This window comes from Lepidochelys kempii, chromosome 20, assembly GCF_965140285.1.
Source record: "Lepidochelys kempii isolate rLepKem1 chromosome 20, rLepKem1.hap1, whole genome shotgun sequence".
Lineage (NCBI taxonomy): Eukaryota > Metazoa > Chordata > Testudines > Cheloniidae > Lepidochelys > Lepidochelys kempii.
Genome location: NC_136399.1, coordinates 13,417,957 through 13,445,707, shown reverse-complemented (window position 1 = coordinate 13,445,707; position 27,751 = coordinate 13,417,957). Strand labels below are relative to the sequence as shown.

Sequence of the window (27,751 nt, the reverse complement as noted above, 5' to 3'; positions counted from 1 at the left end):
TGCTGGCCCTAGAACTCAGCAAACTCCTCGGCGCACTGCTCAGTGGTGGAGACCTGGATCTCCTCTTCCTCGTAGTCGTCGAAGTTACTCGTGTCGCCAGGGCCTCTGCACTTTGGTATAAAGGGAGCTTCCACCTGCAAAGGGAGGGGAGGGGGAGGTTGGGGACGAGGTGAGGGATCAACATTTGTACACCCCCCACACACTCCTGGGTCTGCTGCGGGGGCACGATCAGGCCCCAACTTTGCAACAAGGCAGGCAAGGATCAGCCCCCCCATCCCCAATCCAGCCAGAAACCCTCACATTTTGCAATCATGGAAGGGGGAGCCCATGACCCCACTTAGGAGCCCAGGATCAGGGCCCCCAGCACTCTTAAGGGAAACAGGATCGGGCCCCTACGCAACAAGGTGAGGGATGCAGGATCAGCGCCTCCTCAAGCTTCCTTTTATCTAGCCAGAACCCCCTCCTCTCACTTTGCAATCAGTGAAGGGTAGCGGGGCAGGAGCCCCTTGGATCCCCGTAAGAGCCCCCACTTGCATCATCAGAAGGGTTTTAATCCGGACCTTCAGCACAGCCCTCTCCCACCAGACATGGAGTAATAACGCCATTAGCTGGCAGCAACAGTAGTAGGCTGTTGTCCTCAGGGGGTGGGGACAGGACCTTGCTTTTGCCACCATGTTACAAACAGGTGACTGAGGGCTCCCGACTTTAAACCAATGCTGGGTGAGCATATCTCCCCCTAGTGGTTGCACCCAGCCACAACACCCTGCTACAGAGTCCCAGTAACCAATGCGCTCCTAGAGGCCTGGGAATTGATGATCTCAGGTTCAATTCCTGCTGACGGAGGCTGCACCAGGTGGGAGTTACCCAGGCTCTCCTCTGCCTGCCGCCGCCCTCCTATCTTCCTCTGGTAGATGGCGATCCAGTCGGTGGTAGCAAACCACCTGTGGTTCTTGATGTCGTTGACCCCGTTCTTGAGGTTGCCAAAGCGTTTGGTGAGGTCCACCTGCAGTAGGTTCTGGAGCAGGTCCCTCAGGTCAAAGCTGAAGTAAGCCGGGAACCGGACTTGGGGTGGGGAGGAGAGACAGAGGTCTGCCCTGCCCTCATGGCTAGATTCATAGATACACCTAGTAATGTACAGCCCCTAGCGCAGGGGGGGTCCTGGGCTACACCTGGGGCACGTAGGCACTACCATAATACACGTAGTAATGTACGGCCTTATAGCACAATGGGGTCCTGACCCATGACTGGGACTTGTAGGCACTATTGTAATACACCTAATAATAAAGAACAAGCCCTTTAAAAACACTCCAGGACAATGAGTGGACAAGAAGTTAGTCCTCAGGCTACTGAGGACTGACACAGGAGCTGAAATGGTTAATTAGCAGCAGCTCCCCAGCTCTTATTGAGCATTTTTCCTCCACAGGGCTGCCACATCACTATCCTCATTTTACATAAGGGGAAACTGAGGCACAGGGAGAAGTGACTTGCTCAAAGTCACTCAGCAGGCTGGTAGGAGAACCGCGAACAGAACCCAGGTCTGTTGAGTTCCCACTAGGCCACACAACTTTGCTTTTTAAAAACCCCACTAGGTTTAAAGCTGACCGTGTCCGACACGAGTGCTTTGAGATCCTTGGCGAGAAGGCGCTGGGGTGGGCAGAGGAATATTATGGGCTCTTGGTTACTATGGTGATGAGTGCTCTACCACTGCCTGGAGGTGACTGATGTGTTTAAGGAACATTTAGTTTTGCAACGTAGCAGAGTTGTGGAGAGTTTTGCAATTCACGACAGTGTATAAGAAAACCAAAATCACCTGTTCCAGGAGTCCCCATGAGAGTTACAGGGAGCCCAGTGGTGGTGGGGTGGGGAATGGAGTCCATGTATTGGAGAAGTAGGGTACACAGCAAGGGAGGGTCCATGTTTGGGGCGTAGGAGTGGGGGACATAATGGGGAGGATGTCCATATGTTGAAGAACAGGAGTATGTGGCAAAGGAGGGTCTATGTGTTGGGGTGCAGGGGGAATGGGGTACATGACAGGGAGGATGCCCACGTGTTGGGGATTGGGGGAGCATGGGAGGGCATGAACATGTGTGTGGTGCATGTAAACATCTCTCTGATCAGTCACTGAGACTTGGCACAACCCTTTTGCTGGCGAAATCCTGCCCCCCACAAAATCACACAAGTGTCCCCTCCCACAGCCCAAATACCTCGCCAGAGAGGATCTTCTCATGGAGCTTCATGGTCTGGTCCGCGAAGAATGGGAGGTAAACAGCCACCATCTTGTAGATGAAGATGCCCAGACTCCACCAGTCCACAGCCTTGGGATAACCCTGCCCAGGGAAAGCAGGCTGGGGTCATGCACCGAACATTTGGGGGTCGGGAGGAACCACCTGGTGGCCAGGGATCAGCTAGAGATCAGGCAGAGGACAGGCCCTCCCCAGCTCACCTTGCTGAGGATGATCTCGGGGGCCAGGTATTCTGGGCTCTCACATGGAGTCCAGGTTCGGTCTTTCACCTGCTTGGCAAAACCAAAATCCGTCATCTGGAGCCAAAACACAGAGAGGGGAGAAGCTGGATCAGCCTGGAGGCTGTGACAGCAGGAGGGGAATGGGGGGGGGAGCAGACGATTGATGTATTCTGTCCGTGTTACATTTCTGGGGGTGTCTTGGCTTTGGGAAGGGGATGGCAGCAGAGAGAGACTTAGACAGGCAGGAGATCACGGCAGGGAGCCAGGAACCAGTGCTGGGATGGGGATGGAGATGGGAAGGAGTGGGGGAGGGGCATCACCAAGATGTGTAGCCTTGCTGGTCTATCAGGAGATTCTCTGGATTCAGGTTTCGGTAGATGAGATCCAGCGAGTGCAGATACTCAAAGGTCAGGACGATCTGCGCAGCGTAGAACTGGGCGTGAGGTTCACTGCAATGAGGTGGGAGGAGAACGTGGGCATCCCGGGCCAGATCCGCCCCCTTTCAGCCAGCCCAGCACCCTCGGCCCCCTGTTGCCCCCACCTTCACCTCAGTGGCGTAGCTAGGGGGGGAACGGGGGAGCGGCCCCTCCCCCACTGAGCACAAGTGGCGCCTTTTGAATGTCTTGGCGATAAATAAAGAAACCTCCACCTGCTGCGGGCCTTCGGCGGCATCTCGGCAGCGGGAGCGTCAGGGCGGCTGCAGACACCCGGCGCAAGTGAGGCCGGCCGCCGGAGCGCCGCTGGGTGATCGCTCCCCCTGTGCCCTCCACCTGGCTACGAGGCTGCTTCACCTTCCTTATAGATCCCTGACTCCATCTACCCAGGCAACCCCAGACAAGATGCCCCAACCCTTCTGGGCCTGGTGGCCCCATCTGCCCTAGCCCACACATCCCACCCACCATTGCTAGCCCCTGAGTCCACCCAGCCTGGCAAACCCCTCCCAGACCAGCATCTCCCCTCTCCCCCCAACACACACCCCCATGGACCTCCAGCTCCATCCAGCCTGGCCCCATCTGGCCCTGGCATCCCTGCCACTGACTGTGGCTCATGCTGGCAGAAGATCTCAGCAGCTCTCTCCATGGGGAATCCCTTCCTGACCAGCCCAGCTGGGGATCAGGTCACGCCCTGCAGCATGAGGATCAAAGCCAGCATCACTGCAGATGCTGCTAGTGGATAAAAGGTCTAGTTCTCTACTCAACTAAATCCCAAATTTACAGCTGCGGAAACGGAGGCACAGAGTGATTCTCCCCCATCCCCACAAGGAGTGAATGGCAGAGGCAGGATTAGGACCCAGCTCTATCTATTAGCAACGCTGTCCCCAACATCGGCTCCCATGGCAACACTCACCTGAACCTCCCGATCCGCCGTAGGTGGGAGAACATCTCCCCGTCCGGGATGTATTCCTTCACCATGTACAGATTGGAGTTATCCTAGAAGGAAATGCAGCAGAAACTGAGTGCAAGGGATGGAGTCACTCTGGCCCCCCATCAGTGCCTGCAACACCGGGATGAAGCTGCTCACCACACCCCTGCTCCTTTATTAGCCCTGTCCTTTTCAGGGCACTAACCCCACACTCCTCAAGGGAGCCTGATGAACTGGCCTGGCTTCCCCCTAGCACACAATGCAGTGCACCTGCTGCCTGGGAGATAACAGCCTACTACTGCCACCAGCTGCTGCTGTTACTTCTTTGGCTCAAGGGCCAGAGGGGCTGCGCTTGGTGCCGAAGGTCCCAGGCACACACCTGCAGTGGGAGTTGCTGCACAGACGCGGCTGGGGAACAGACTCACTAATGAGAGGGCGCAAGGTTTATTTGCTTGGAGTATTTAGTACTAGAGCCCTAGAAAATTCAACTCCTCCCCCACCTTTGGTCTAGGGGCAGGGGCGGGCAGGCCCAAGAGGGATTTCCCAGCTCTGATGTCTCCGATCAAAGGGGAAACCCAACCTGCCGCCAGGTCTGACAGCCAAAGGAGCAGAAGCAGGAAGTGAAACTTCTCAAAAGCAGGTTTCAGAGTACCAGCCGTGTCAGTCTGTATCCATAAAAAGAACAGGAATACTTGTGGCACCTTAGAGACTAACAAATTAAGGTGCCACAAGTACTGCTGTTCTTTTTTCTCAAAAGCGGTGTGTGAAATTGACCAGGCTGGCTTCACCCTCCCTCACCACTGCAAAGTAACTCCGCTGAGCCCAACAAAGCCATTCCGCTAGTGGGCTATTCTCAACAGTTGACAAGAAGGGACGAAAAAATCACTTTTGTAGTGCTAATGAGTTCAATGTAATCAAGGTGGCCCATTTCAAACAATTGACAAGAAGGTGTGAGTATCAGCAGTGGGAAAATTAGTTTTTGTAGTGACCTATCCACTCCCAGCCTTTATTCAGGCCTAATTTGATGGTGTCCAGTTTGCAAATTAATTCCAGTTCTGCAGTTTCTCGTTGGGAGTCTGTTTTTGAAGGTTTTTTTGTTGAAGAATTGCCACTTTTGAGTCTGTTATTGAGTGTTCAGGGAGACTGAACTGTTCACCTACTGGTTTTTGAATGTTATAATTCTTGATGTCAGATCTGTGCTGTTAGGATATAGATATTCAGGCCTGCCTGTAAAGGCCTATACTTTAAGAATTTAGGTATATATTTATCATTTAGCTAGTAATAGAGGTATACAAGAAAGAATCTGTGTAAGGGCCTTCTCTCACTGTGACAGTCTGAGGCCCTGTTTTTACGCCAATGCCTTGGCTAAGCAGCAGAGGCAGACATAAGCTGGGAAGCGAACGGTCACATCCTCACATTCAAACTAGTCAATATGGGGCTGTTAAGAAGGTGGTCCGATCTATCACCACCAGAGAAAGGGAAGAGCCTAGAAGATGTAAAAGGAAATTTAGTTTGATAGTTTTCTGTCTGGTAAGAACTCACTTATCAATAGACATACCTGGGAAACCCTTATGTCTTTATAGATGTAGTTGTGAAATCCTCACTTCTGTATTGTTTTGTCATTATAGTTCCCACTTTGCTATTGTTTATTTGCATGGTCTTTGTCTGGTTCTGTGATTGTTTCTGTCTGCTGTATAATTAATTTTGCTGGGTGTAAACTAATTAAGGTGGTGGGATATAATTGGTTAGCTAATCATGTTACAATATATTAGGATTGGTTAGGTAAATTTCAGTAGAATGATTGGTTAAGGTATAGCTAGGAATATTACTATATAAATTAGGGACAAACAGGAAGTAAGTTGGGATTCAAAAATAAGGAAAAAGGAACTTGGATTTAAGCTTGCTGGAAGTTCACCCCAATAAACATCGAATTGTTTGCACCTTTGGACTTCGGGTATTGTTGCTCTCTGTTCATGCGAGAAGGACCAGGGAACAGGGAGAGTGAAGGAATAAGCTCTCTAACGTGTCCATTTATTCTTCTGCGTAGAGACTGTCTGGTTTGGCCAATGGACATGGCAGAGGGGCATTGCTGGCACATGATGGCATATATCATATTGGTAGATGTGCAGGTGAACGAGCCTGATGGTGTGGCTGATGTGGTTAGGTCCTATGATGGTATCCCTTGAATAGATATGCAGACAGAGTTGGCAACGGGATTTGTTGCAGGGATTGGTTCCTGGGTTAGTGTTTTTGTTGTGTGGTGTGTAGTTGCTGGTGAGTTTTTGCTTCACGTTGGGGGGCTGTGAATTTTCCCTCTCTACTGTATTTTCCACTCCTTGTATTTGATGAAGTGGGTTTTAGCCCACGAAAGCTTATGCCCAAATAAATTTGTTAGTCTCTAAGGTGCCACAAGGACTCCTCGTTTTTGCTGATACAGACTAACACGGCTGCCCCTCTGAAACATTCTGCTAGTGAAAGCCGACCCGGCTCAGTGATGAGAACATGAGCACTAAGCACCCGCGCACAAGCCAGCAGAGACCACTGCCCCTGCCCTCGAGCCCAGGGTCAATTTCCAGCTAGCCCTGAAGAGAGGGTCCAGCCGGGGCATGGGCACAGTGCCCCGTGCTGGACGGTCAGAGACCTTTTTCTGCAGCCGCATTAGGAGAGCAGGAGCCAGCAGCCAAGAAGCAGAAAGTCACATCCTCACATTCCAGCTAAATTATATCAAAACAAGGTAATATCGGGCTGTTCAGAAGGCAATTCTGTCCTACTAGGACCCACCATCACCAGGCAAAGAAACAGATCTTAGGATGTTCAAAGGAATCACTTATCAGCAGTGCGGGTGTGAAATCTCTACTTCTTTATTGTTTTCCTTGCTGGTCCCCACTTCTCTATTGTTTATCTGTCTGCTTTCTGTCTGGTTCTTTGATTGTTTCTGTTACATAACTAATTTTGCTAGGTGTACATCAACTAAGGTGGTGGGATCCGACTGGGTAAAGAATTGTTTCACACTATGTTCGGATTGGTCAGAGAATTATTTTGTACTACTTGTATAAAAAGATGGGTTAAGGTAGAGCTAAGCAGGACTCAAGTTTCACTCTATAAACTGGGGTCCAAAAGGAAGTTCTTGGAACCAGCTCCAGGACACAGCCCAATATCAGACCTCAACACCCTGCCAGTGACACCGGGCAGAAGCTGGAGACCCAGGACGACCTGATCCCGACTGGCCACCAGGAAAAGTTGGTCTGCCTTATTGGGAGTAATGGGCATTGTATGCGGAGCGGGTGTATTCTGTTCTGGTAACTGTTAATAAACAGAGGTTAAGGATGTTACTGTGTGAGGCTCTTTCACTGGGAAAAGACCCTACAAACCCACAGAGTGTGAGGTGATGCCCTGAGCCAGGACCAGGGTAAAGGTGGGTGCCCTAGAGCATACGGGGAACAATGCCTGAACCCTGCTGTCCTCGAAGGGGACGAAGGCAGCCCATCCTTGATCTCCCTGCTCAGGCCGTTCTGGGCTGTGACATGGGCCTTCCTGACCCTCTACCAATGAGACAGGCCCCAACGCCCAGTCAGCACGTACCAGGCCAGACTCCTAGCTCAGTGGGATAAATCCAAAGCAATCGCATTGATTTCAATGAAGTTCTCCCACATTTACACCTGCGGGGTATTTATTTTACGCTGTCGTAGGAGAAGCGACTGGCTCAGCGAGCCAGCCTGTGTGACAGCAGCCGCTGGCCCCAGTGCCACCGTGTCACCCGAGCGCTACACAGCCCAGCCCCACACAGCTGGCACGGAGCAGGTGGGATATTTCTATTGTAGCAGCTTCTGCGGACAAGGGGCCAGAGATCAAAGCTATTTAACCCTGGGACGATGAGGGGCCCCCAAGAAAACGACCCTTCCAGCACTGCCTACTGCTAACACACCCATCACCCTAGCCTCCAGGCTCCCGCAGGGGGCTTCAGTTTATCCTGTAGCCTCCTCTGAGCTGACAACTCTTCCTCGCTACAACCCACTAAGCACAGGCTTACAGACGAGGAGACAGGTCTCTCTTCAGAACCAGCCCCTCTTTAATCAGGCCAGCCACAGGGGGTGCTGTGGAGCTCTAAGGGACAACTACCTTTGCTCTCCCCCCTACACACAGGGTGTAGCTCACAGGCCCCAAAATCCAGGTTCAGGGAAGAGGGTCCAAGCCGCATCACCAGGGGCCTGAATTTTAGCTTTCACAGAAACTCCATCAGGAGGAAATGATCCCATGTGATAGTTTCAAAGTCTCCACAAAGTCAACTGTGCATGGAGTTAGGACTTCCTCTGAGACTCCCCTGCAAGCCAGACCTCATGCCCTAGGGCCAGCGCATGGGAGCCGGAAACTGAAACTGACTAGGAACGAAAGCAAAACTGACCAGGTTGCGTGGGGGAAGTATCACTGTTCAAAACCTGGAGTCAAAAGCAGAACAGAAGAGAGTGAAAAAGGGGAATGATCCAAACTGATTTTTCTTAGCTCCAAACCTGATCCCAGACGTCACACCAGGAAGGTTTGTTCTCAGGATACAAGAGATGCAGACTGTGCCCTTCGATCCCTTCAGCACAGCTTTGGTTTTAAATAGGAAACAAATCAAGGGGATTGTGGGAGTCGGAGGCAGACAGAGCCCAGGGCCGGGCTGGCAAGCGAAGGACACCTACCTTGAAAGAATACTCTAGCTTGGTGAGGAATGGAAAGCTGATGGCCTGGAGGATCCATTTCTCGTTGAGGGGGTGCTCAATTTGTTTCATCTCCACTACCTGGGAGAGAAAAGGAAGTAGCAACACTAGATCTTCCTCTGCTGGCGCAGCACCCCCTACACCTCCCACGCACTCCCCTCTCCAGCGTCCCCACGCAGGGTTTAGCCCCAAATCCCTCCCCTGCACTGGGGATTCCACGGCCCCAGGCCAGATCTCTATGGCAGCCCTCAGCGTCTTACCTTCTGTTTATCTAGGATCTTCATGGCATAGTGATTCCCAGTCTCTTTGTGTTTCACCAGCATCACCCTCCCAAATGAGCCCGTGCCCAGGGTCTTGATTCGATCAAACTGATCCAAACTGGCCGTGTTCTGGAAGGGGGAAAACAAACGTGATGTGGGGCCAGACTGGTCCTGGGGGCATCAGGAAGGAACCTGCCCAGGACAGTGGGATTTGCACTGCAAGACTGGAGGGATCTTTAATGACCATGAGGGGGGTCAGAGCCAGGACCGGCTCCAGGCACCAGCTTTCCAAGCAGGTGCTTGGGGCGGCATTCAGAATGGGGTGGCAGTCCATGTCCCACAGCAGCAAGTTGGTGGCAGCTCTGCCGCTGTTCCGGTAGCAGCAATTCAGCAGTGACTGCTTGGGGCAGCAAAATTGGTAGAGCCGCCCCTGGTCAGAGATTCGGTTTTTATAGCTCACCAGAACGGCAGCCCCCCCAGGGTCATCACTGACTGCGACGGAAGATCGCCCCCTACTGAGCCCGCCACTCCCTGCAGCACAGCACCCGCTAGCCCCGCACTGGGGTTGTTCTTGAGAACATCCATATGAAGTACATGTCACATTTCACCACCAGAGGGCGCCAAAGGAAACCACTACATTTTTAAGGAGACACTGACAAGGGATTCCCTGCTCCTTGGGCAGAACCAAACTCCAGTTCCAGACAGGCGACCCGCCCAGATCCATTCAGTGGGGCAGGGGGGGAGGGGGGGCTGGGAGTCAGGACTCCTGGGTTCTATCCCTCGGTCTGTGAGGAGAGGGAGTGAAGTGTAGTGGTCAGAGGGCAGGAGACTAGGAGTCAAAAGATCTCTTCCTAGTTCTGCCACCAACTTCCTATACCCATGACCAAGTCCCTTTCCCCTCTGGGCCTCAGTTTCTCCATCAGTGCCATGGCGTTAATGACACAGGGTGTGCGGTAGGACTAGCAAAGTGACAGTGCTGCAGAGGGACCAGAATCTGCCTCAGGAATTACCCACAACCACCCCAGGCGGGATTTCCAGTGGGGACAGACCCAGGGCACTGGGGCATTGCACTCAAGCGTAAGCAGCAAATGGAGGCCCTTTGAACAGGGTCCCTGTTAGCACAACCCCCCTGGGAGCCAATCTGGGGCTGGGCTGAGCTGGACGACCACGCTGGAGCCTCAGAAGGAGGATGGGGGACACAGGCTGGATCAGGAGGAGTCCCACATGGTTTGTGTCCCCCTCCCTCAGCAGAGTGGAGTTGAACCTACAGAGTTCTTGGCCCTCCAGTTACCAGAGGGCAGATTGGGGGGGCCGGGGGGAGAGCAACATGGTCCACTCAGCCCCGCCCCCCAGGAACAAAAACAGCCCCCAGACCATCAGAGGAGGCTGTGTGGCAAGGTGGCTCAGTGATGGGGAAAGAGATCTAGGGGGTGACTGTGGAGTAATCAGCCTGGGGCTGCAAAGGCCTTGATTGCGGGGGGTGTGATCTGGGTTGGGGGCACAGTACCTGAGAGGGGCTCTCCCATTTCTTAAGGAAGTCTTCTTTGGCTTTGGCTAAGACCTCCTCCACTGTAAGGGAAAGAGAGAGGGAGCAGCGTGAGGAGTCAGGAGGGGGCGCACCCAGCCTGGGGGACAGAGCTCCCCTTTCAGGCCCCGCCCCACTCAGCAAAGAGGCACACAGTCACAAAGGGGACGGGGATTTTAAGCATATCAGCAGGATGGTGGTGCCTCATTGGCTATAAAGGGCGGCTCAGGTGGGATTGGCTAGGGAGAGGTCCATGTGGCGGTGCTCCCGCAACATCCCCACCCCCATGCCCCTGGACACACCAAACAGCCCCGTCAGGGAGGGCTAATGCAGCCCCCAGCACCAAGGGGATGCACTTGTGCCTCTATCCCCCCACTGAACATGCCACTTGGGGTGCCTGTTCCACGCCCCTCGACACAGAACCTGCACCTCACAAGGAGACACTCGTACAACCCTCCAGCGAAAGGACGTTAAGGTGCATGGATCAAGTTGCCCTAATGGGAGGATTCGGGATCTACTACTGCTGCCAGCAAAGGGGGGTGAAGGGGAAGGAGATTCCCCCTTAGCTCAAAGGGCAGAGGCCTGTGTGTAGCCTTCTCTCAACCATGCAGGCATCACAGATCAATGACACCAACAGCCCACAAGGGGGTGCTCCGTGCACACACACAGAGCTGCAGAAGGCAGCCGTGAAAGTCGCAAACCCCAGTTGGGCTTTGCCCACAAAGGGGTTAAAACAACCTGCCACAGCCTCCACAGCAGCAGCCTGGGACCAGCCAAGTGTCCCACTCTCTGGCATCCAGCCAGGTGAACCTTCCTTCGCCATCCGGGCTCCCTGTCCTTGCTGCCAGATCCCAGAACCATGGGAGGGAGGAAGCGGGATGGGGGTTGAAGCAATCTGCAGCATTTGGAGGGATATTTGGTACTGAGAGCCCCTTTTATCTTCGCTGCCTCCTGCTGCTCCCAACAGGGACAAGTCCTGCAGCTCCTAACAGTGCAAGAGATGCCCACGGGATTTGAATGGCTGCAGCAGCGAGGACAAGCACAGAGCAGCAGCAGGGGGTGGCTTTGAACCCAGAGCTCACCCCTGCCCCCACCATCACAGGCAAGTCTCCCCCACACCCGAGGTGCATAAAGTTAATTGCCTCCACCAGGGATCATTGGTGCTGAGATGCCAGGGAGGGGACAAGCTAAAAGCCTAGATCCAGATCTAGGTGCTGCAGTTCTTGTGGTCACAGATGCACAACCCAGGAGTCAACTCCCTGCTGCCCCACTCTCTCCACTACAACCCACTCCCTTCCCAGAGCTGGGGACAGAACCCCAGGTGCCCCCCACTTTAATCGCTAAAGAGCAAAACTTCTGTGGAAACCCGGCATCACCGCGCTCTAGTCCTGTCATCCCTGCCCTAAAGAAAGGGCTGAGAAATAGGCTAGGCGAGGGCCTGAAATGCACCAGCGAAGCAGAACAACATCCTACAGATGTGACTGATTCACTGCTGGAGGGAAGGAGATCAAGATTACGGTGATTCCCCTGATCCCACAGGACAGGGCAGGGCAGCCCTGAAAGCGTTCTGGGGATCAGCTATTTGCTGGCTAACTACCCCCGCCCACACTCCCTTCACCCTCTAGTCCCCACAGCCCATCTCCCGTGGAGCCCCACAGAGCGGGATTGAATTCACATCTGCTTCCCCCAGATGCTCAGTCTGTCTGACCTACTTTCACTTTGTCTCCTACTCTCTCCGGATTATTTATAGAAACAGGCTTGCCTCACCAGCCACTGTCTCCCACCATCGACCCCAGCCCCAAGGGGGCGGGGAAGAGGGATCCTTGCATGGACATGGGACAGAGAAGACAATTTCCCTGCACTATCCTGGCTGTACCTTACAGAACTAAGTTTAAGTAGCTTAGCAGTTCATTGTATTACAAAGGCAGGCGGTTATGTATTATTGTGGGACTGTATGTGACGTCTCCGATGGAAACCCAGGGAAGGGTTATGGGCTTTGAGGGACCATCTGAAACTATGGGGCTTTTTAAAGTTAAGTACATTTCCCAGGAAATCTCTAAGGGGAGGGGTATGCAAATGTAACGCCTCTGGTTGTGCAAAACCTCAACCGCTGGAAGCCGCTCCCCGAGGAGAAACCCACTGCCTGTGAGTTACCTGGCTGGAAGCAGGGTGATCTTTGGAAAGCTTATTAGCAGGCGTGTTGGTTCTTTGCTGGTTTTTAAGAGGTTTTCCCTACAATGCTTTTACCTTAAGAATCAATGTGCTTGCTAACAGCTGTGTGGTATCTTATACCCGTGGAGACTGGGCTGTTTGTAGCCTCTGAGGAAGGAGGGAAAAGCAGGCCAGTTCAGGCAGCCTGGCTTGCTGGGGAGCGCACAGTGTAGGCAGGGAGCTCTGCAGCCTGGAAATCCCCCGGAAGGAGAGAGATCCAGGTCTCTGCCCAAGAGAGGTGATCACTGGGATCCAGAAGCCTAAGTGGCTTCCCTGGCTGGATCATGAGGGGCAAATACAGGTGCAGTTGCCCTGACCTGCAATACCCCTCCCCCCACTGTTCTTCCCTGGCACCATCCACACCAGATCAATGCCTTGGGAGGGGAGATCAGCCATTCTGCCTTCTTCTGGAGGTCTAGGAAGACTTGTGAGGCTCTGCTAACCAGTTACATAAACTGGGAGCAGCCCCAGTCAGTGATGAAGGAATCTTCTCTGCATCACCAGCCTCTAATTCACTTGGCCCAACACCAATAATTTCTTCCCTTTTTGGGCCTCTCTCATCTCAGAGTCTCGTTCTTTCTCTTCAAGGCCATGGGCCTGGGTCAGGGACCCCTAGAGCCGAAAGCTCTGGGATGGAGATTGTGGCTGACAGCCCCACTCCTCCAGTCCCACGGCACTTTCTACCACCCAGGTGAAGCTCCTCTGTGAGAGAGACAGAGCTTCTTTGAGAGCCCATCCACGATGCTGGAACTGACTGCCACAGGATCTAGGGATCATCTCAAACTTCCCCACCTCTTCCTCCTAGTTCTATGTGCCCTCCCTGATCAGCCTTCTCCACTATAAAAACAGCACAGCACAGGCATATATAAAAAGACCCTACCAAAACCAGCACCTCCACTGCACACACAGCTCTCCCCCTGGTGAAAGAATGAACTGCAGGGGACAGATGGGAGTCACCTTGCTTATGGCATGGACTGAAAAGTGACCAAACACTATGGTAGTGAGGGCAGGATAGGAACGTACACAGTGCCTCTACACTGGTCAGTTTCACTCCTTCGCCAGCAGGGCTAAGATGCCATCCTGCAGGTTCTCGGCACTGTGGCAGGACGAAGGGTTAACTGAGGCTCCAATCCCGCAATTGAGTGTATGGATAGACCCCAGCACTAAGCCCCATTGATTTCCAAGGGGATACCCCCTGTACAATCAATTGCAAGCTCTGGGAGTTCCATTGTAAGCTCTTTGGGGCAAACACTGGCTCATTTCAGGTCTGTACAGAACCCAGACACAAGAAGTCCTCGGTTGCAATCAATATCTCTGGGGGCTACTGTAATTAAAAAACCATTTAACGCGCAGCCAATTCAAATCTGGCCTCCAAAAATTTAAGTTTTGGTTAAACCCGCCAATTCTGTCTAAAAACAAATCCTGAAATATTCCAATTATTTTTGAACTAAGTCCCACTTGAAACAGACGAAGGGCCCCCCACCCCTCTTGCAGCTCAGAGAGCCCTAGAGTGAAAATGACTATAAGCAGGAGTGTGTATATAAAGTCTGCTGCAGTTTCCATGGTATGCATCCGATGAAGTGAGCTGTAGCTCACGAAAGCTCATGCTCAAATACATTGGTTAGTCTCTAAGGTGCCACAAGTCCTCCTTTTCTTTTTGCGAAGACAAACTAACACGGCTGTTACTCTGAAACCTGTCATTATGCAAGGCACTGGATTTAGCTGTATGGAGTGGAAATCTATCAACTGCATGAAAAAACTTGTACAGATACAGACAGACATCATCTTCCTTTCCAAATGCAAACAGATGGACATCGTACCAAAAGGACTGAAGGTAAAAAATCCATTACAATCTACATACCACACAGACTATGCTGACAGCTTGTGCCACACGCTCTCAAAGAAACTGCGGAATCACCTGATCAACATCCTCTACAGCAAACAGGGAAAGATTAAGAATGAGCTCTCAAAAATGGATACTCTCATAAAAAACCAACCTTCCACACAAACTTCCTCGTGGCTGGATTTTACTAAAAGTAGACAAGCCATTTACAACGCACACTTTGCTTCTCTACAAAAGAAAAAGGACACTAAACTTTCTAAACTACTACATGCTACAAGGAGCCACAGCAATGGTTCCCTCAACCCACCTAGCAATATTGTTAACCTATCCAACTATACTCTCAGCCCAGCAGAAGCAGCTGTTCTATCTCGGGGCCGCTCCTTCTGCCCCTCCACCCCCACGAACATGATACAGTTCTGTGGTGACCTAGAATCCTATTTTTGACATCTCCGACTCAAGGAATATTTCCAAAATACCTCTGAACAACATACTAATCCACAGAGGTCTCCCTACCAACACTACAGAAAGAGGGATTCTAGGTGGACTCCTCCTGAAGGTCGAAACAGCAGACTGGACTTCTACATAGAGTGCTTCCGCCGACGTGCACAGGCTGAAATTGTGGAAAAGCAGCATCACTTGCCCCATAACCTCAGCCATGCGGAACACAATGCCATCCACAGCCTCAGAAACAACTCTGACATCATAATCAAAAAGGCTGACAAAGGAGGTGCTGTTGTCATCATGAATAGGTCAGAATATGAACAAGAGGCTGCTCGGCAGCTCTCCAACACGAGTTTCTACAAGCCCTTACCCTATGATCCCACTGAGAGTTACCAAAAGCAACTACAGCATTTGCTCAAGAAACTTCATGAAAAAGCACAAGATCAAATCCGCACAGACACACCCCTGGAACCCCGACCTGGGATATTCTATCTACTACCCAAGATCCATAAACCTGGAAATCCTGGGCGCCCCATCATCTCAGGCATTGGCACCCTGACAGCAGGATTATCTGGCTATGTAGACTCCCTCCTCAGGCCCTACGCTACCAGCACTCCCAGCTACCTTTGAGACACCACTGACTTCCTGAGGAAACTTCAATCCATCAGTGATCTTCCTGATAACACCATCCTGGCCACTATGGATGTAGAAGCCCTCTACACCAACATTCCACACAAAGATGGACTACAAGCCGTCAAGAACACTATCCCCGATAATGTCACGGCTAACCTGGTGGCTGAACTTTGTGACTTTGTCCTTACCCATAACTATTTTACATTTGGGGACAATGTATACCTTCAGATCAGCGGCACTGCTATGGGTACCCGCATGGCCCCACAGTATGCCAACATTTTTATGGCTGATTTAGAACAACGCTTCCTCAGCTCTCGTCCCCTAAAGCCCCTACTCTACTTGCGCTATATTGATGACATCTTCATCATCTGGACCCATGGAAAAGAAGCCCTTGAGGAATTCCACCATGATTTCAACAACTTCCATCCCACCATCAACCTCAGCCTGGTCCAGTCCACACAAGAGATCCACTTCCTGGACACTACAGTGCTAATAAACAATGGTCACATAAACACCACCCTATACCGGAAACCTACTAACCGCTATTCCTACCTACATGCCTCCACCTTTCACCCTGACCACACCACACGATCCATCGTCTACAGCCAAGCTCTGCGATACAACTGCATTTGCTCCAACCCCTCAGACAGAGACAAACACCTACAAGATCTCTGTCAAGCTTTCTTACAACTACAATACCCACCTGCGGAAGTAAAGAAACAGATTGATAGAGCCAGAAGAGTTCCCAGAAGTTATCTACTACAGGACAGGCCTAACAAAGAAAATAACAGAACGCCACTAGCCGTCACCTTCAGCCCCCAACTAAAACCCCTCCAACGCATTATTAAGGATCTACAACCTATCCTAAAGGATGACCCAACACTCTCACAAATCTTGGGAGACAGGCCAGTCCTTGCCTACAGACAGCCCCGCAACCTGAAGCAAATACTCACCAACAATCACATACCACACAACAGAACCACTAACCCAGGAACTTATCCTTGCAACAAAGCCCGTTGCCAACTGTGCCCACATATCTATTCAGGGAACACCATCACAGGGCCTAATAACATCAGCCACACTATCAGAGGCTCGTTCACCTGCACATCCACCAATGTGATATATGCCATCATGTGCCAGCAATGCCCCTCTGCCATTTACATTGGTCAAACTGGACAGTCTCTACGTAAGAGAATAAATGGACACAAATCAGATGTCAAGATATATAACATTCATAAACCAGTCGGAGAACACTTCAATCTGTCTGGTCACGCAATCACAGACATGAAGGTCGCTATCTTAAAACAAAAAAACTTCAAATCCAGACTCCAGCGAGAAACTGCTGAATTGGAATTCATTTGCAAATTGGATACTATTAATTTAGGCTTAAATAGAGACTGGGAGTGGCTAAGTCATTATGCAAGGTAGCCTATTTCCCCCTGTTTTTTCCTACCCCCCCCTCCCCCGCAGACGTTCTGGTTTAACTTGGATTTAAACTTCGAGAGTGGTCAGTTTGGATGAGCTATTGCCAGCAGGAGAGTTAGTTTGTGTGTGTGTGTGTCCCTGGGAAAAAAAAAGGGGGGGGGGAAGCCTGGATTTGTGCTGGACATGGCCCACCTTGATTACCATGCACATTGTAGGGAGAGTGGTCACTTTGGATGAGCTATTACCAGCAGGAGAGTGAGTTTGTGTGTGTATGGGGGTGGGGGGGGTGAGAAAACCTGAATTTGTGCTGGAAATGGCCCACCTTGATTATCATGCACATTGTAGGGAGAAAAGGAGTACTTGTGGCACCTTAGAGACTAACCAATTTATTTGAGCATGAGCTTTCGTGAGCTACAGCTCACTTCATCGGATGCATACCGTGGAAACTGCAGCAGACTTTATATACACACAGAGAATATGAAACAATACCTCCTCCCACCCCACTGTCCTGCTGGTAATAGCTTATCTAGGGAGAGTGGTCACTTTGGATGAGCTATTACCAGCAGGATAGTGAGTTTGTGTGTGTGTTTTTTGGAGGGGGGTGAGGGGGTGAGAGAACCTGGATTTGTGCAGGAAATGGCCCAACTTGATTATCATGCACATTGTGTAGAGAGTTGTCACTTTGGATGGGCTATTACCAGCAGGAGAGTGAATTTGTGTGTGTGTGGGGGGGTGGAGGGTGAGAAAACCTGGATTTGTGCTGGAAATGGCCCAACTTGATGATCACTTTAGATAAGCTATTACCAGCAGGACAGTGGGGTGGGAGGAGGTATTGTTTCATATTCCCTGTGTGTATATAAAGTCTGCTGCAGTTTCCACGGTATGCATCCGATGAAGTGAGCTGCAGATCACGAAAGCTCATGCTCAAATAAATTGGTTAGTCTCTAAGGTGCCACAAGTACTCCTTTTCTATAAGCAGGAGTGAAATTGATACTAGTGAGATTTCCTTTGCTTAGCAGACAGACTTACCTATCTCAGGGTTTTATACGGGTGCCCAGCTCCCTAGTATCTGAGCAACTTCTATGCAAAAGCAATAGCGGGAACAGGGTAACATTTTCCAAAGGGCTTATAGGCTTTAGGAGCCTGCATGCCATTGATGGTAACTCATAAATAGTAAATGGCAACCTGGATTTTTAGAATCCTCTTGTTCTAATAACCCTGAGGTTTTGTAGCCATTCCTTTCCAGCTCAGTGGCCTTTCAGCTGAGAGAGCCCCTTTAAAGACCCATTAATGCATTTCTATTCATGTCAGTTTTGTCAGATGGCACGAATCTGGCATATGAAACTAATTGACTCTCTAATTACACAATAGACTAACATACTGACCTGCGCCAGGATAAACACCAGAGGATAGCTGGCTAATGGAGATGTTTTCATACCGCTAATCTTTTGTACCACCTTTCAACAAACTGAGCAAAACCTTAACCTCCTTAATCCTTCCAGGAGGTAGGTACTATTCCCTTTTTTATGGGAAGGGAAACCGAGGCAGGGAGACATGACCTTGCCCACTGTTGCACAGGAAGTGGAAGAATTGAAAAGAGCACCAAGAGTCCTGACTCTCAGCTCTCCACCCCCAACCACTAGACTCCACTCCTCTCCCAGAGCTGGGAATAGAACCCAGGAGTTCTGATTCTCAGTCCCCTGCTCTAACCACTGGATCCCACTCTCCATCCCAGAGCCAGGAATACCAACTCCCATTCCTTACTCTGACCGCTAGACTGCACTCTTGCTTATCACAATGCACCCAGTTCTCTTGTATCCAATGCAGCAGCACGAGGTATTATTCAAATACCTGGGACAGGGATCAACCCCGATACACAGAAAGGAAAATGTACAAGGTCAGACCACTTAGGACCACAGATCTGGTTAACAAAGCCATTCTGTGTTGAAGGGAAATCAGAGCCTGATTCAAAGCCCAGCAGGGCCTAGCACCAGGGCTCTAGGGACCTGTAATTAGGAGAGATCAGAGTTATCTGGAAGAGAGCTGAGTCTCCTAATCAGAGGGCAGACTCCTCTTAAAGAGACATGACAAGTCTTAGGCCCAACATTTGTGATTACAGAAACCTAACGCACGCCAGCTTGTGGGTAGCAGCTTCCAACCTCATGCTTCACCTTAGAGCCTCTGCCTTTCAAACCAAGTTCAAGTTCTCAGTCCCCATCTTCAAGGCCTCCATGGCCTGCGCCAAGGGGGATCTAAATGAGCGTTCGACTTTGACAGAAAGATAATGGCTGACAACTCTACTTCATTGGTACAATGGCACCTACCACCACGGTGAAGTTCAGCTGTGCAGGAGACAGAGTTTCCTCAGGGTCTGGTTGTAGACTGTGGAACTACCTGCCACATGAACCAGGGACCATCCCAAATCCAGACGTGTTTCTTTGACCTACCAGAACCTCAAAAACGACAAGACACTCCACTGCCCTCACTTCTCCTTCAAGGGAGAAGATGAGAGAACAAGCCACATGACAGATGTGAAGTCACATCATTTAATGCACGACTGGAAGGCATTCAGATACTGCGGTGATAACAGCAGAATAAGAACCTAGAGAGGACAGATTAGGCTTGTTTCTGAAATCCCGTTGCAGGATCAGGGCCAGGTGCGTAAGAAAAACAATTGAGTTGCACAAGGCCAGGGTTACAAAACGTCACACAACTTTCCCCCTATTTGGGGGAGGGGGGCTGGTTTGACAAAACTTTAAAGTCTCTGCCTCCAAAACCAGTGTTGGGCCCCCAGCCTCTGCAAATCAACACAGGAGAAATCAGAAACAAAGTGAAATTGACTAATCGAATTTCACCACACCCCAGAGGCACAAAGGGCATGAATGGTGAAGAGCAAATTAGAGGTTTACAGGGACTGGTCATCTTGGAATGCAGCCAGAATTTAAAAGCAGGCTCATTCCCCCTGCCATTTGGAGTGTAACTGACAGGGGGTCAGGACTCCTGAAGGCAAAGCTTCCACAGCAGCCAATACTAAGTGGTCACTAAAAGGATCATTTCATCCACCACCAAAATGCAGTCACCTCTGGGGTGAAACAGGGCAGCTGTTTCAGGACACTGTACAACAGCAAAGAGATCCTGAAACTACAGGCGAAAACTCAGGGAGGGAGAATGGCACCGGAGTTAACTGCCACAAAGATTCCGCCCTTGCGTGCCCGAGCGATGATTGTCCGATAGGAACAAACGTGTTGACAGCTCCCCCATGGGCTTGTTCCACTCCCCTCCGTCCTCCCTCTTAGCCAAGCATCATCACCTGCCATCATGGATTTAGATTTTAAGCCCTTTGAGGCCTGTTCCCCCAGGCCACTAGATGCACGTTAGCAACCTGCCTCAGCCCCACTTTCCGCATTGGATACCATTTCTGGCCATTGGAGGGTTTCCACTGGGATGACGCCTGACCAGGATGGGGGGAGGGGCGGGGCAAGCTGCAAGCACCACAGGAAAGAACCGCCACTAGTGCAGCCCCAGGCCTTATTCTGATTCCAGCTACATCCCGCCCATCTCATGCCCCCAGCTGCTCCAGATCCCGATTTCCCACAGTGTAAACTCCATCTCACCTGGGCAGAACCGAGGAGAATCCACCCCCTTGTTAGGATATAGATGTACAGGCCTGTCGGCAAAGGCCTGTACTTTAAGAATTTAGGTCTTATCACTTGGCTAGTTCTAGAGGTATAAAAGAAGAATCAAAATCACTGTCTGCTGGTGTAAGGGCCTTCTCTTACTGTGACAGTCTGAGGCCCTGTTCTTAGGCTAAGGCCTTTGGCTAAGCAGCAGAGGCAGCCATAAGCTGGGAAGTGAATGGTCACATCCTCACATTCCAAACTAGTCACACTGAAATAAGGTGCTATTTGGCTGTTAGGAATACAATCCTGTCCTGATAGTGCCTATCACCTCCAGAGAAAGGGAAGTGTCTAGAAAATGTAAAAGAAAACTTAGTTTGATAGCATCCTGTCTGGCAAGAACTCACTTATCAATAGCTGGGATGTGAAATCCTCACTTCTGTATTGTTTTGTCATTATAGTTCCCACTTTGCTATTGTTTGTCTGTATAATCTCTGTCTGGTTCTGTGATCGTTCCTGTCTGCTGTATAATTAATTTTGCTGGGTGTAAACTAATTAAGGTGGTGGGATATAATTGGGTACATAATCATGTTACAATATGTTAGGATTGGTTAGTTAAATTTCAGGAAAATGATTGGTTAAGGTATAGCTAAGCAGAACTCAAGTTTTACTATATAATCTGTAGTCAATGAGGAAGTGAGTGGGTGGGGGTGGGAGATGGGAACAGGGAATGGGGGTAAGGAAATTGCAATCATGTTTTGCTAAAGGGGGAAATGGGAACAGGGAATGGGGGTAAGGAAATTGAAATAATGTTTTGCTAAGGGCAGGAATGGGAACAGGGACACAGGTGTAAGGCTCTGTGGTGTCAGAGCTGGGAAGGAGGACACTAAGGAAGGAAACTGGAATCATGCTTGCTGGAAGTTCACCCCAATAAACATCGAATTGTTTGCACCTTTGGACTTTGGGTATCGTTGCTCTCTGTTCATGCGAGAAGGACCAGGGAAGTAAGTGGGTGAAGGAATAAGCCCCCTAACACCCCTCCCCATCCCTCCAGTGCTGGTGGCTGAAGGGTTAAACGCAGAGCTTCCCTGCCACTAAGGACTCACTGTCTCTCTCTGGTGAGCACCAAGCAGATTCCAAAAAAACTGTTTTATTTCCTTTAATGAGCCCAGTGGGGAAAGAGGCCCAAGGGGGCAGGTGATGGGGCTGGAGCGTAAGTGATCCAGGGCCTGGCTCCTGATGCGAAGGATCTAATGAAGATCTAATACAACCCGGTCTGGCACACGTGGTCCGCGTTACACCCAGCACCCTGCTAACGATTGCAGGGGCCAGTGCACGACTTTCCTGCCTCTCGCTCGGGCTGGGGAAGAGAGCTGAGTACTGAGACCTTCACTACAGTGATCGGGGTGGACAGGCCAGGTGGCTGTGGGAGCCAGGGATACGGAGCCCTGAACCCTGACATCCTCCTGCTGGATGGCCGCTGGGCGCAACGAGCTGCCAGGTTTTCACCTCCCATGGGGATTGGTTACAATGATGTCAAGCCTATGATTTGATGGCACCAACAGGCCCCCACCAGGCTCGGCTGCATTGAGCTAGGTGCTGTACAAACAGAAGCCACGCTCCCTGCCCCAAAGAGCTCACAACGGCAAGATCACAGCCAAGGCTACTAGTAGAAACTGGCATAGAGAAGCAGTGCAGCCTAGCAGCTAGGGTTCTAACCTTGGGCAAGTCACTGCCTCGCTCCAGGCCTCTGTTTCCCCTCCCCACTCAGGTCTATTTAGACTCTGCACTGTTCAGGGTAGGGACTGTCTCTGACTGGAAGTATGTACAGCACCCTGCACAATGGGGCCCTGAGCTCAATCAGGGCTCAAGAGCTACCATAATGTAACCAGATGCAGGTAGAGGTGAGCTTCGGGTCTCAGAGGGTTAAACTCACAGATGGGTTAAGCAGATCCCAAATGAGCTGACCATTGACCAGAACTGGCTTGTGCCTTGGGATTTCCCCCGAGCCACAACCCAGGAGGGCAGGGAAAATCTGAATGATAGCAGAATTCACCTCCTGCTTTTAAGCCCTGGTCTACACTAGGACTTTAGGTCGAATTTAGCAGCGTTAAATTGATGTAAACCTGCACCCGTCCACACAATGAAGCCCTTTATTTCGACTTAAAGGGCTCTTAAAATCGATTTCCTTACTCCACCCCTGACAAGTGGATTAGCTCTTAAATCGACCTTGCCGGCTCGAATTTGGGGTACTGTGGACACAATTCGATGGTATTGGCCTCCGGGAGCTATCCCAGAGTGCTCCATTGTGACCGCTCTGGACAGCACTCTCAACTCAGATGCACTGGCCAGGTAGACAGGAAAAGAACCGCGAACTTTTAAATCTCATTTCCTGTTTGGCCAGTGTGGCAAGCTGCAGGTGACCATGCAGAACTCATCAGCACAGGTGACCATGATGGAGTCCCAGAATCGCAAAAGAGCTCCAGCATGGACCGAACGGGAGGTACGGGATCTGATCGCTGTTTGGGGAGAGGAATCTGTGCTATCAGAACTCTGTTCCAGTTTTCGAAATGCCAAAACCTTTGTCAAAATCTCCCAGGGCATGAAGGACAGAGGCCATAACAGGGACCCGAAGCAGTGCCGTGTGAAACTGAAGGAGCTGAGGCAAGCCTACCAGAAAACCAGAGAGGCGAACGGCCGCTCCGGGTCAGAGCCCCAAACATGCCGCTTCTATGATGAGCTGCATGCCATTTTAGGGGGTTCAGCCACCACTACCCCAGCCGTGTTGTTTGACTCCTTCAATGGAGATGGAGGCAATACGGAAGCAGGTTTTGGGGACGAAGAAGATGATGATGAGGTTGTAGATAGCTCACAGCAAGCAAGCGGAGACACGGGTTTTCCCGACAGCCAGGAACTGTTTCTCACCCTGGACCAGTACCCCCCGAACCCACCCAAGGCTGCCTCCTGGACCCAGCAGGCGGAGAAGGGACCTCTGGTGAGTGTACCTTTTAAAATACTATATACATGGTTTAAAAGCAAGCATGTGAAAGGATTACTTTGCCCTGGCATTCGCGGTTCTCCTAGATGTACTCCTAAAGCCTTTGCAAAAGGTTTCTGGGGAGGGCAGCCTTATTGTGTCCTTCATGGTAGGACACTTTACCACTCCAGGCCAGTAACACGTACTCGGGAATCATTGTAGAACAAAGCATTGCAGTGTATGTTTGCTGGCATTCAAACAACATCCGTTCTTTATCTCTCTGTGTTATCCTCAGGAGAGTGAGATATAATTCATCGTCACCTGGTTGAAATAGAGTGCTTTTCTTCAGGGGACACTCAGAGGAGCCCATTCCTGCTGGGCTGTTTGCCTGTGGCTAAACAGAAATGTTCCCCGCTGTTAGCCACAGGGAGGGGGGAGGGTTGAGGGTTGAGGGGGTAGCCACGCAGTGGGGGGAGGCAAAATGCGACCTTGTAACGAAAGCACATGTGCTGTGTATGAAATGTTAACAGCAAGGATTACCCTGAAAGAGTGTAGCCACTGTTTTATAAAATGTGTCTTTTTAAATACCGCTGTCCCTTTTTTTTTTCCACCAGCTGTATGTGTTTCAATGATCACAAGATCTTCTCCTTCCCAGAAGCTAGTGAAGCTTAGAAAGAAAAAAAAACGCACTCGCGATGAAATGTTCTCCGAGCTCATGCTGTCCTCCCACACTGACAGAGCACAGACGAATGCATGGAGGCAAATAATGTCAGAGTGCAGGAAAGCACAAAATGACCGGGAGGAGAGGTGGCGGGCTGAAGAGAGTAAGTGGCGGGCTGAAGAGAGGGCTGAAGCTCAAATGTGGCGGCAGCGTGATGAGAGGAGGCAGGATTCAATGCTGAGGCTGCTGGAGGACCAAACCAGTATGCTCCAGTGTATGGTTGAGCTGCAGCAAAGGCAGCTGGAGCACAGACTGCCACTGCAGCCCCTCTGTAACCAACCGCCCTCCTCCCCAAGTTACATAGCCTCCACACCCAGACGCCCAAGAATGCGGTGGGGGGGCCTCCGGCCAACCAGCCACTCCACCACAGAGGATTGCCCAAAAAAAAGAAGGCTGTCATTCAATAAATTTTAAAGTTGTAAACTTTTAAAGTGCTGTGCTTAAAGTGCTGTGTGGCATTTTCCTTCCCTCCTCCACCACCCCTCCTGGGCTACCTTGGTAGTCATCCCCCTATTTTTGTGATGAATGAATAAAGAATGCATGAATGTGAAGCAACAATGACTTTATTGCCTCTGCAAGCGGTGATTGAAGGGAGGAGGGGCGGGTGGTTAGCTTACAGGGAAGTAGAGTGAACCAAGGGGCGGGGGGTTTCATCAAGGAGAAACAAACAGAACTTTCACACCGTAGCCTGGCCAGTCATGAAACTGGTTTTCAAAGCTTCTCTGATGCGTACCGCGCCCTCCTGTGCTCTTCTAACCGCCCTGGTGTCTGGCTGCGCGTAACCAGCAGCCAGGCGATTTGCCTCAACCTCCCACCCCGCCATAAACGTCTGCCCCTTACTCTCACAGATATTGTGGAGCACACAGCAAGCAGTAATAACAGTGGGAATATTGGTTTCGCTGAGGTCTAAGCGAGTCAGTAAACTGCGCCAGCGCGCCTTTAAATGTCCAAATGCACATTCTACCACCATTCTGCACTTGCTCAGCCTGTAGTTGAACAGCTCCTGACTACTGTCCAGGCTGCCTGTGTACGGCTTCATGAGCCATGGCATTAAGGGGTAGGCTGGGTCCCCAAGGATAACTATAGGCATTTCAACATCCCCAACAGTTATTTTCTGGTCTGGGAATAACGTCCCTTCCTGCAGCTTTTGAAACAGACCAGAGTTCCTGAAGATGCGAGCATCATGCACCTTTCCCGGCCATCCCACGTTGATGTTGGTGAAACGTCCCTTGTGATCCACCAGAGCTTGCAGCACTATCGAAAAGTACCCCTTGCGGTTTATGTACTCGGCGGCTTGGTGCTCCAGTGCCAAGATAGGGATATGGGTTCCGTCTACGGCCCCACCACAGTTAGGGAATCCCATTGCAGCAAAGCCATCCACTATGACCTGCACATTTCCCAGGGTCACTACCCTTGATATCAGCAGATCTTTGATTGCGTGGGCTACTTGCATCACAGCAGCCCTAACAGTAGATTTGCCCACTCCAAATTGATTCCCAACTGACCGGTAGCTGTCTGGCATTGCAAGCTTCCACAGGGCTATCGCCACTCGCTTCTCAACTGTGAGGGCTGCTCTCATCTTGGTATTCATGTGCCTCAGGGCAGGGGAAAGCAAGTCACAAAGTTCCATGAAAGTGCCCTTATGCATGCGAAAGTTTTGCAGCCACTGGGAATCGTCCCAGACCTGCAACACTATGCGGTCCCACCAGTCTGTGCTTGTTTCCCGAGCCCAGAATCGGCGTTCCACAGCATGAACCTGCCCCATTAGCACCATGATGCGTGCATTGGCAGGGCCCATGCTTTCAGAGAAATCTGTGTCCATGTCCTGATCACTCACGTGACCGCGCCGACGTCGCCTCCTCGCCCGGTATCGCTTTGCCAGGTTCCGGTGCTGCATATACTGCTGGATAATGCGTGTGGTGTTTAATGTGCTCCTAATTGCCAAAGTGAGCTGAGCGGCCTCCATGCTTGCCTTGGTATGGCGTCCGCACAGAAAAAAGGCGCGGAACGATTGTCTGCCGTTGCTCTGACAGAGGGAGGGATGACTGACGACATGGCTTACAGGGTTGGCTTCAGGGAGCTAAAATCAACAAAGGGGGTGTCTTTACATCAAGGAGTATTTCAGGCAGGACTTCACGGAGGGTTCCAATAAGAAATGGTGCACCTAAGTTATCGTTCTTATTGGAACAAGGAGGTTAGCCTGGCCTCTGATTGATACATGGCTAGATTTACCTCGCTGCACCTTCTCTGTGAGTGACTGCAGTGTGACCTAGAGGAATGAGTCCCCTAGACAGGGGAGGAGGCAAATGAGTACTTAACAAATCTGATCTATTTCTTGTTTTGATCTATTTCTTGTTTTGCCGCCCGGATCCCCCCATCCAGAGAGCACCACGCTACAGCCGGATCTGGCACGGAGTTCCTGGAGTTTCCGATCCCGATGCCAGCACGCTGCCTCACCCCCACCGCCCGCTATCGGAACAGATGAAGGACAGAACTTTTACCCCAGGGCTGGAAAGCTGATGCAGCAGCAGCCCTGATCGATTTCCCAGTGGCCAGATTTAATGCCACACTCAATAAACACAGCTCTGGAGCCGAGCCATGAGCGTGAGGGGAGGAGCCAAAGTTTAAAAGCTGGAGAGAGCCCCGCCCTCTTTGATCAATCCCTCGCCCAGCTGTACCTCGGCTGCAGATCACGCTGGGAGACAGTGTCAGGCTGGCTAAGGAGGGGAAGCTGCTTTCTGCTGCTCTGAGACAAGGGAAGCAGCAGCAAGGGCTCTGGCAGTGGAAGGGGGGACTGGAATAGCGTAAAGGGAAATTCATCCACCACCAGCCAGAGATCGGATAGCCAGAAGGGTCATTGCCCGCAAGGGAAAGGCTGGAGGCTCCCTCCCCGTGGATGCTTAATACTGAAACAATCCTGTACGGTCCCTCAGTACAGATACCCTGTACTGTCCCTGCTCCGACCACTAGACTCTGCTCTCCCTGAGCTGGAACAGAACCCAGGAGTCCTGATTCCTTCAGCCCTACTCTAACCATTAGACAACACTCGCCGCCCAGAGCCAGGGACAGAACGCAGGAGCCCTGCCTCCCAGCCTTTAACCACTATGACCAATACAGAAGCAGGGGCTGAGTGAGCTTCCCCCTCACCTCGACCCTGCCCCGCAGGGAACCTTTCCATGAGGGAGCTGGGCAGACCAGACTCAATCCGTGACTTCCCCACAGAAGCCACCACAATGTTCAATGGCGCCTGCATCACAGGGACCCCCCTGCATCCCCACTAGGACTCAGATGCTGCATCTCTTTTCCCCAGCACTGAATCACGGCAGCCCAACCCCCTGGGATCTGGGGCTGCACGTGGTCCTACCAACAGGGCTCCCATCCCAACTCACTCTGCTCATTCCCGGCGACAGTGTGCTTGGACACATGGGCTGTCTCGCTACTGGCCGGGGCCCCCAGTAGAAGATCCGCCCAGCCAGGCTCTCCAGCTTCTGAAGCAGTGACACCTTAGCGCCTTTGTGCCTGCTGGGGTTGGGGCAGGTCATTTCTGCTCCATGGCTCATGTTTCCCTTCAT

General features: G+C 51.3%; 2 protein-coding genes across 2 annotated transcripts in view; one reads left to right on the top strand and one right to left on the bottom strand.

Annotated features, from left to right (window-relative positions):
• Window positions 1-27,751, top strand: part of LOC140900690 (E3 ubiquitin-protein ligase TRIM58) — a 496,272-nt gene that overhangs the window by 373,743 nt on the left and 94,778 nt on the right. The window lies entirely within an intron of this gene.
• On the bottom strand, window positions 9-27,751 carry LOC140900691 (cAMP-dependent protein kinase catalytic subunit alpha). Its single transcript, XM_078849641.1, is given in 12 exon segments — window positions 9-136; window positions 901-1,062; window position 2,139; window positions 2,205-2,327; window positions 2,444-2,544; window positions 2,792-2,913; window positions 3,812-3,894; window positions 8,509-8,607; window positions 8,787-8,915; window positions 10,294-10,355; window positions 27,569-27,622; window positions 27,625-27,751. Coding segments are annotated over 12 exon segments (1,191 nt in total).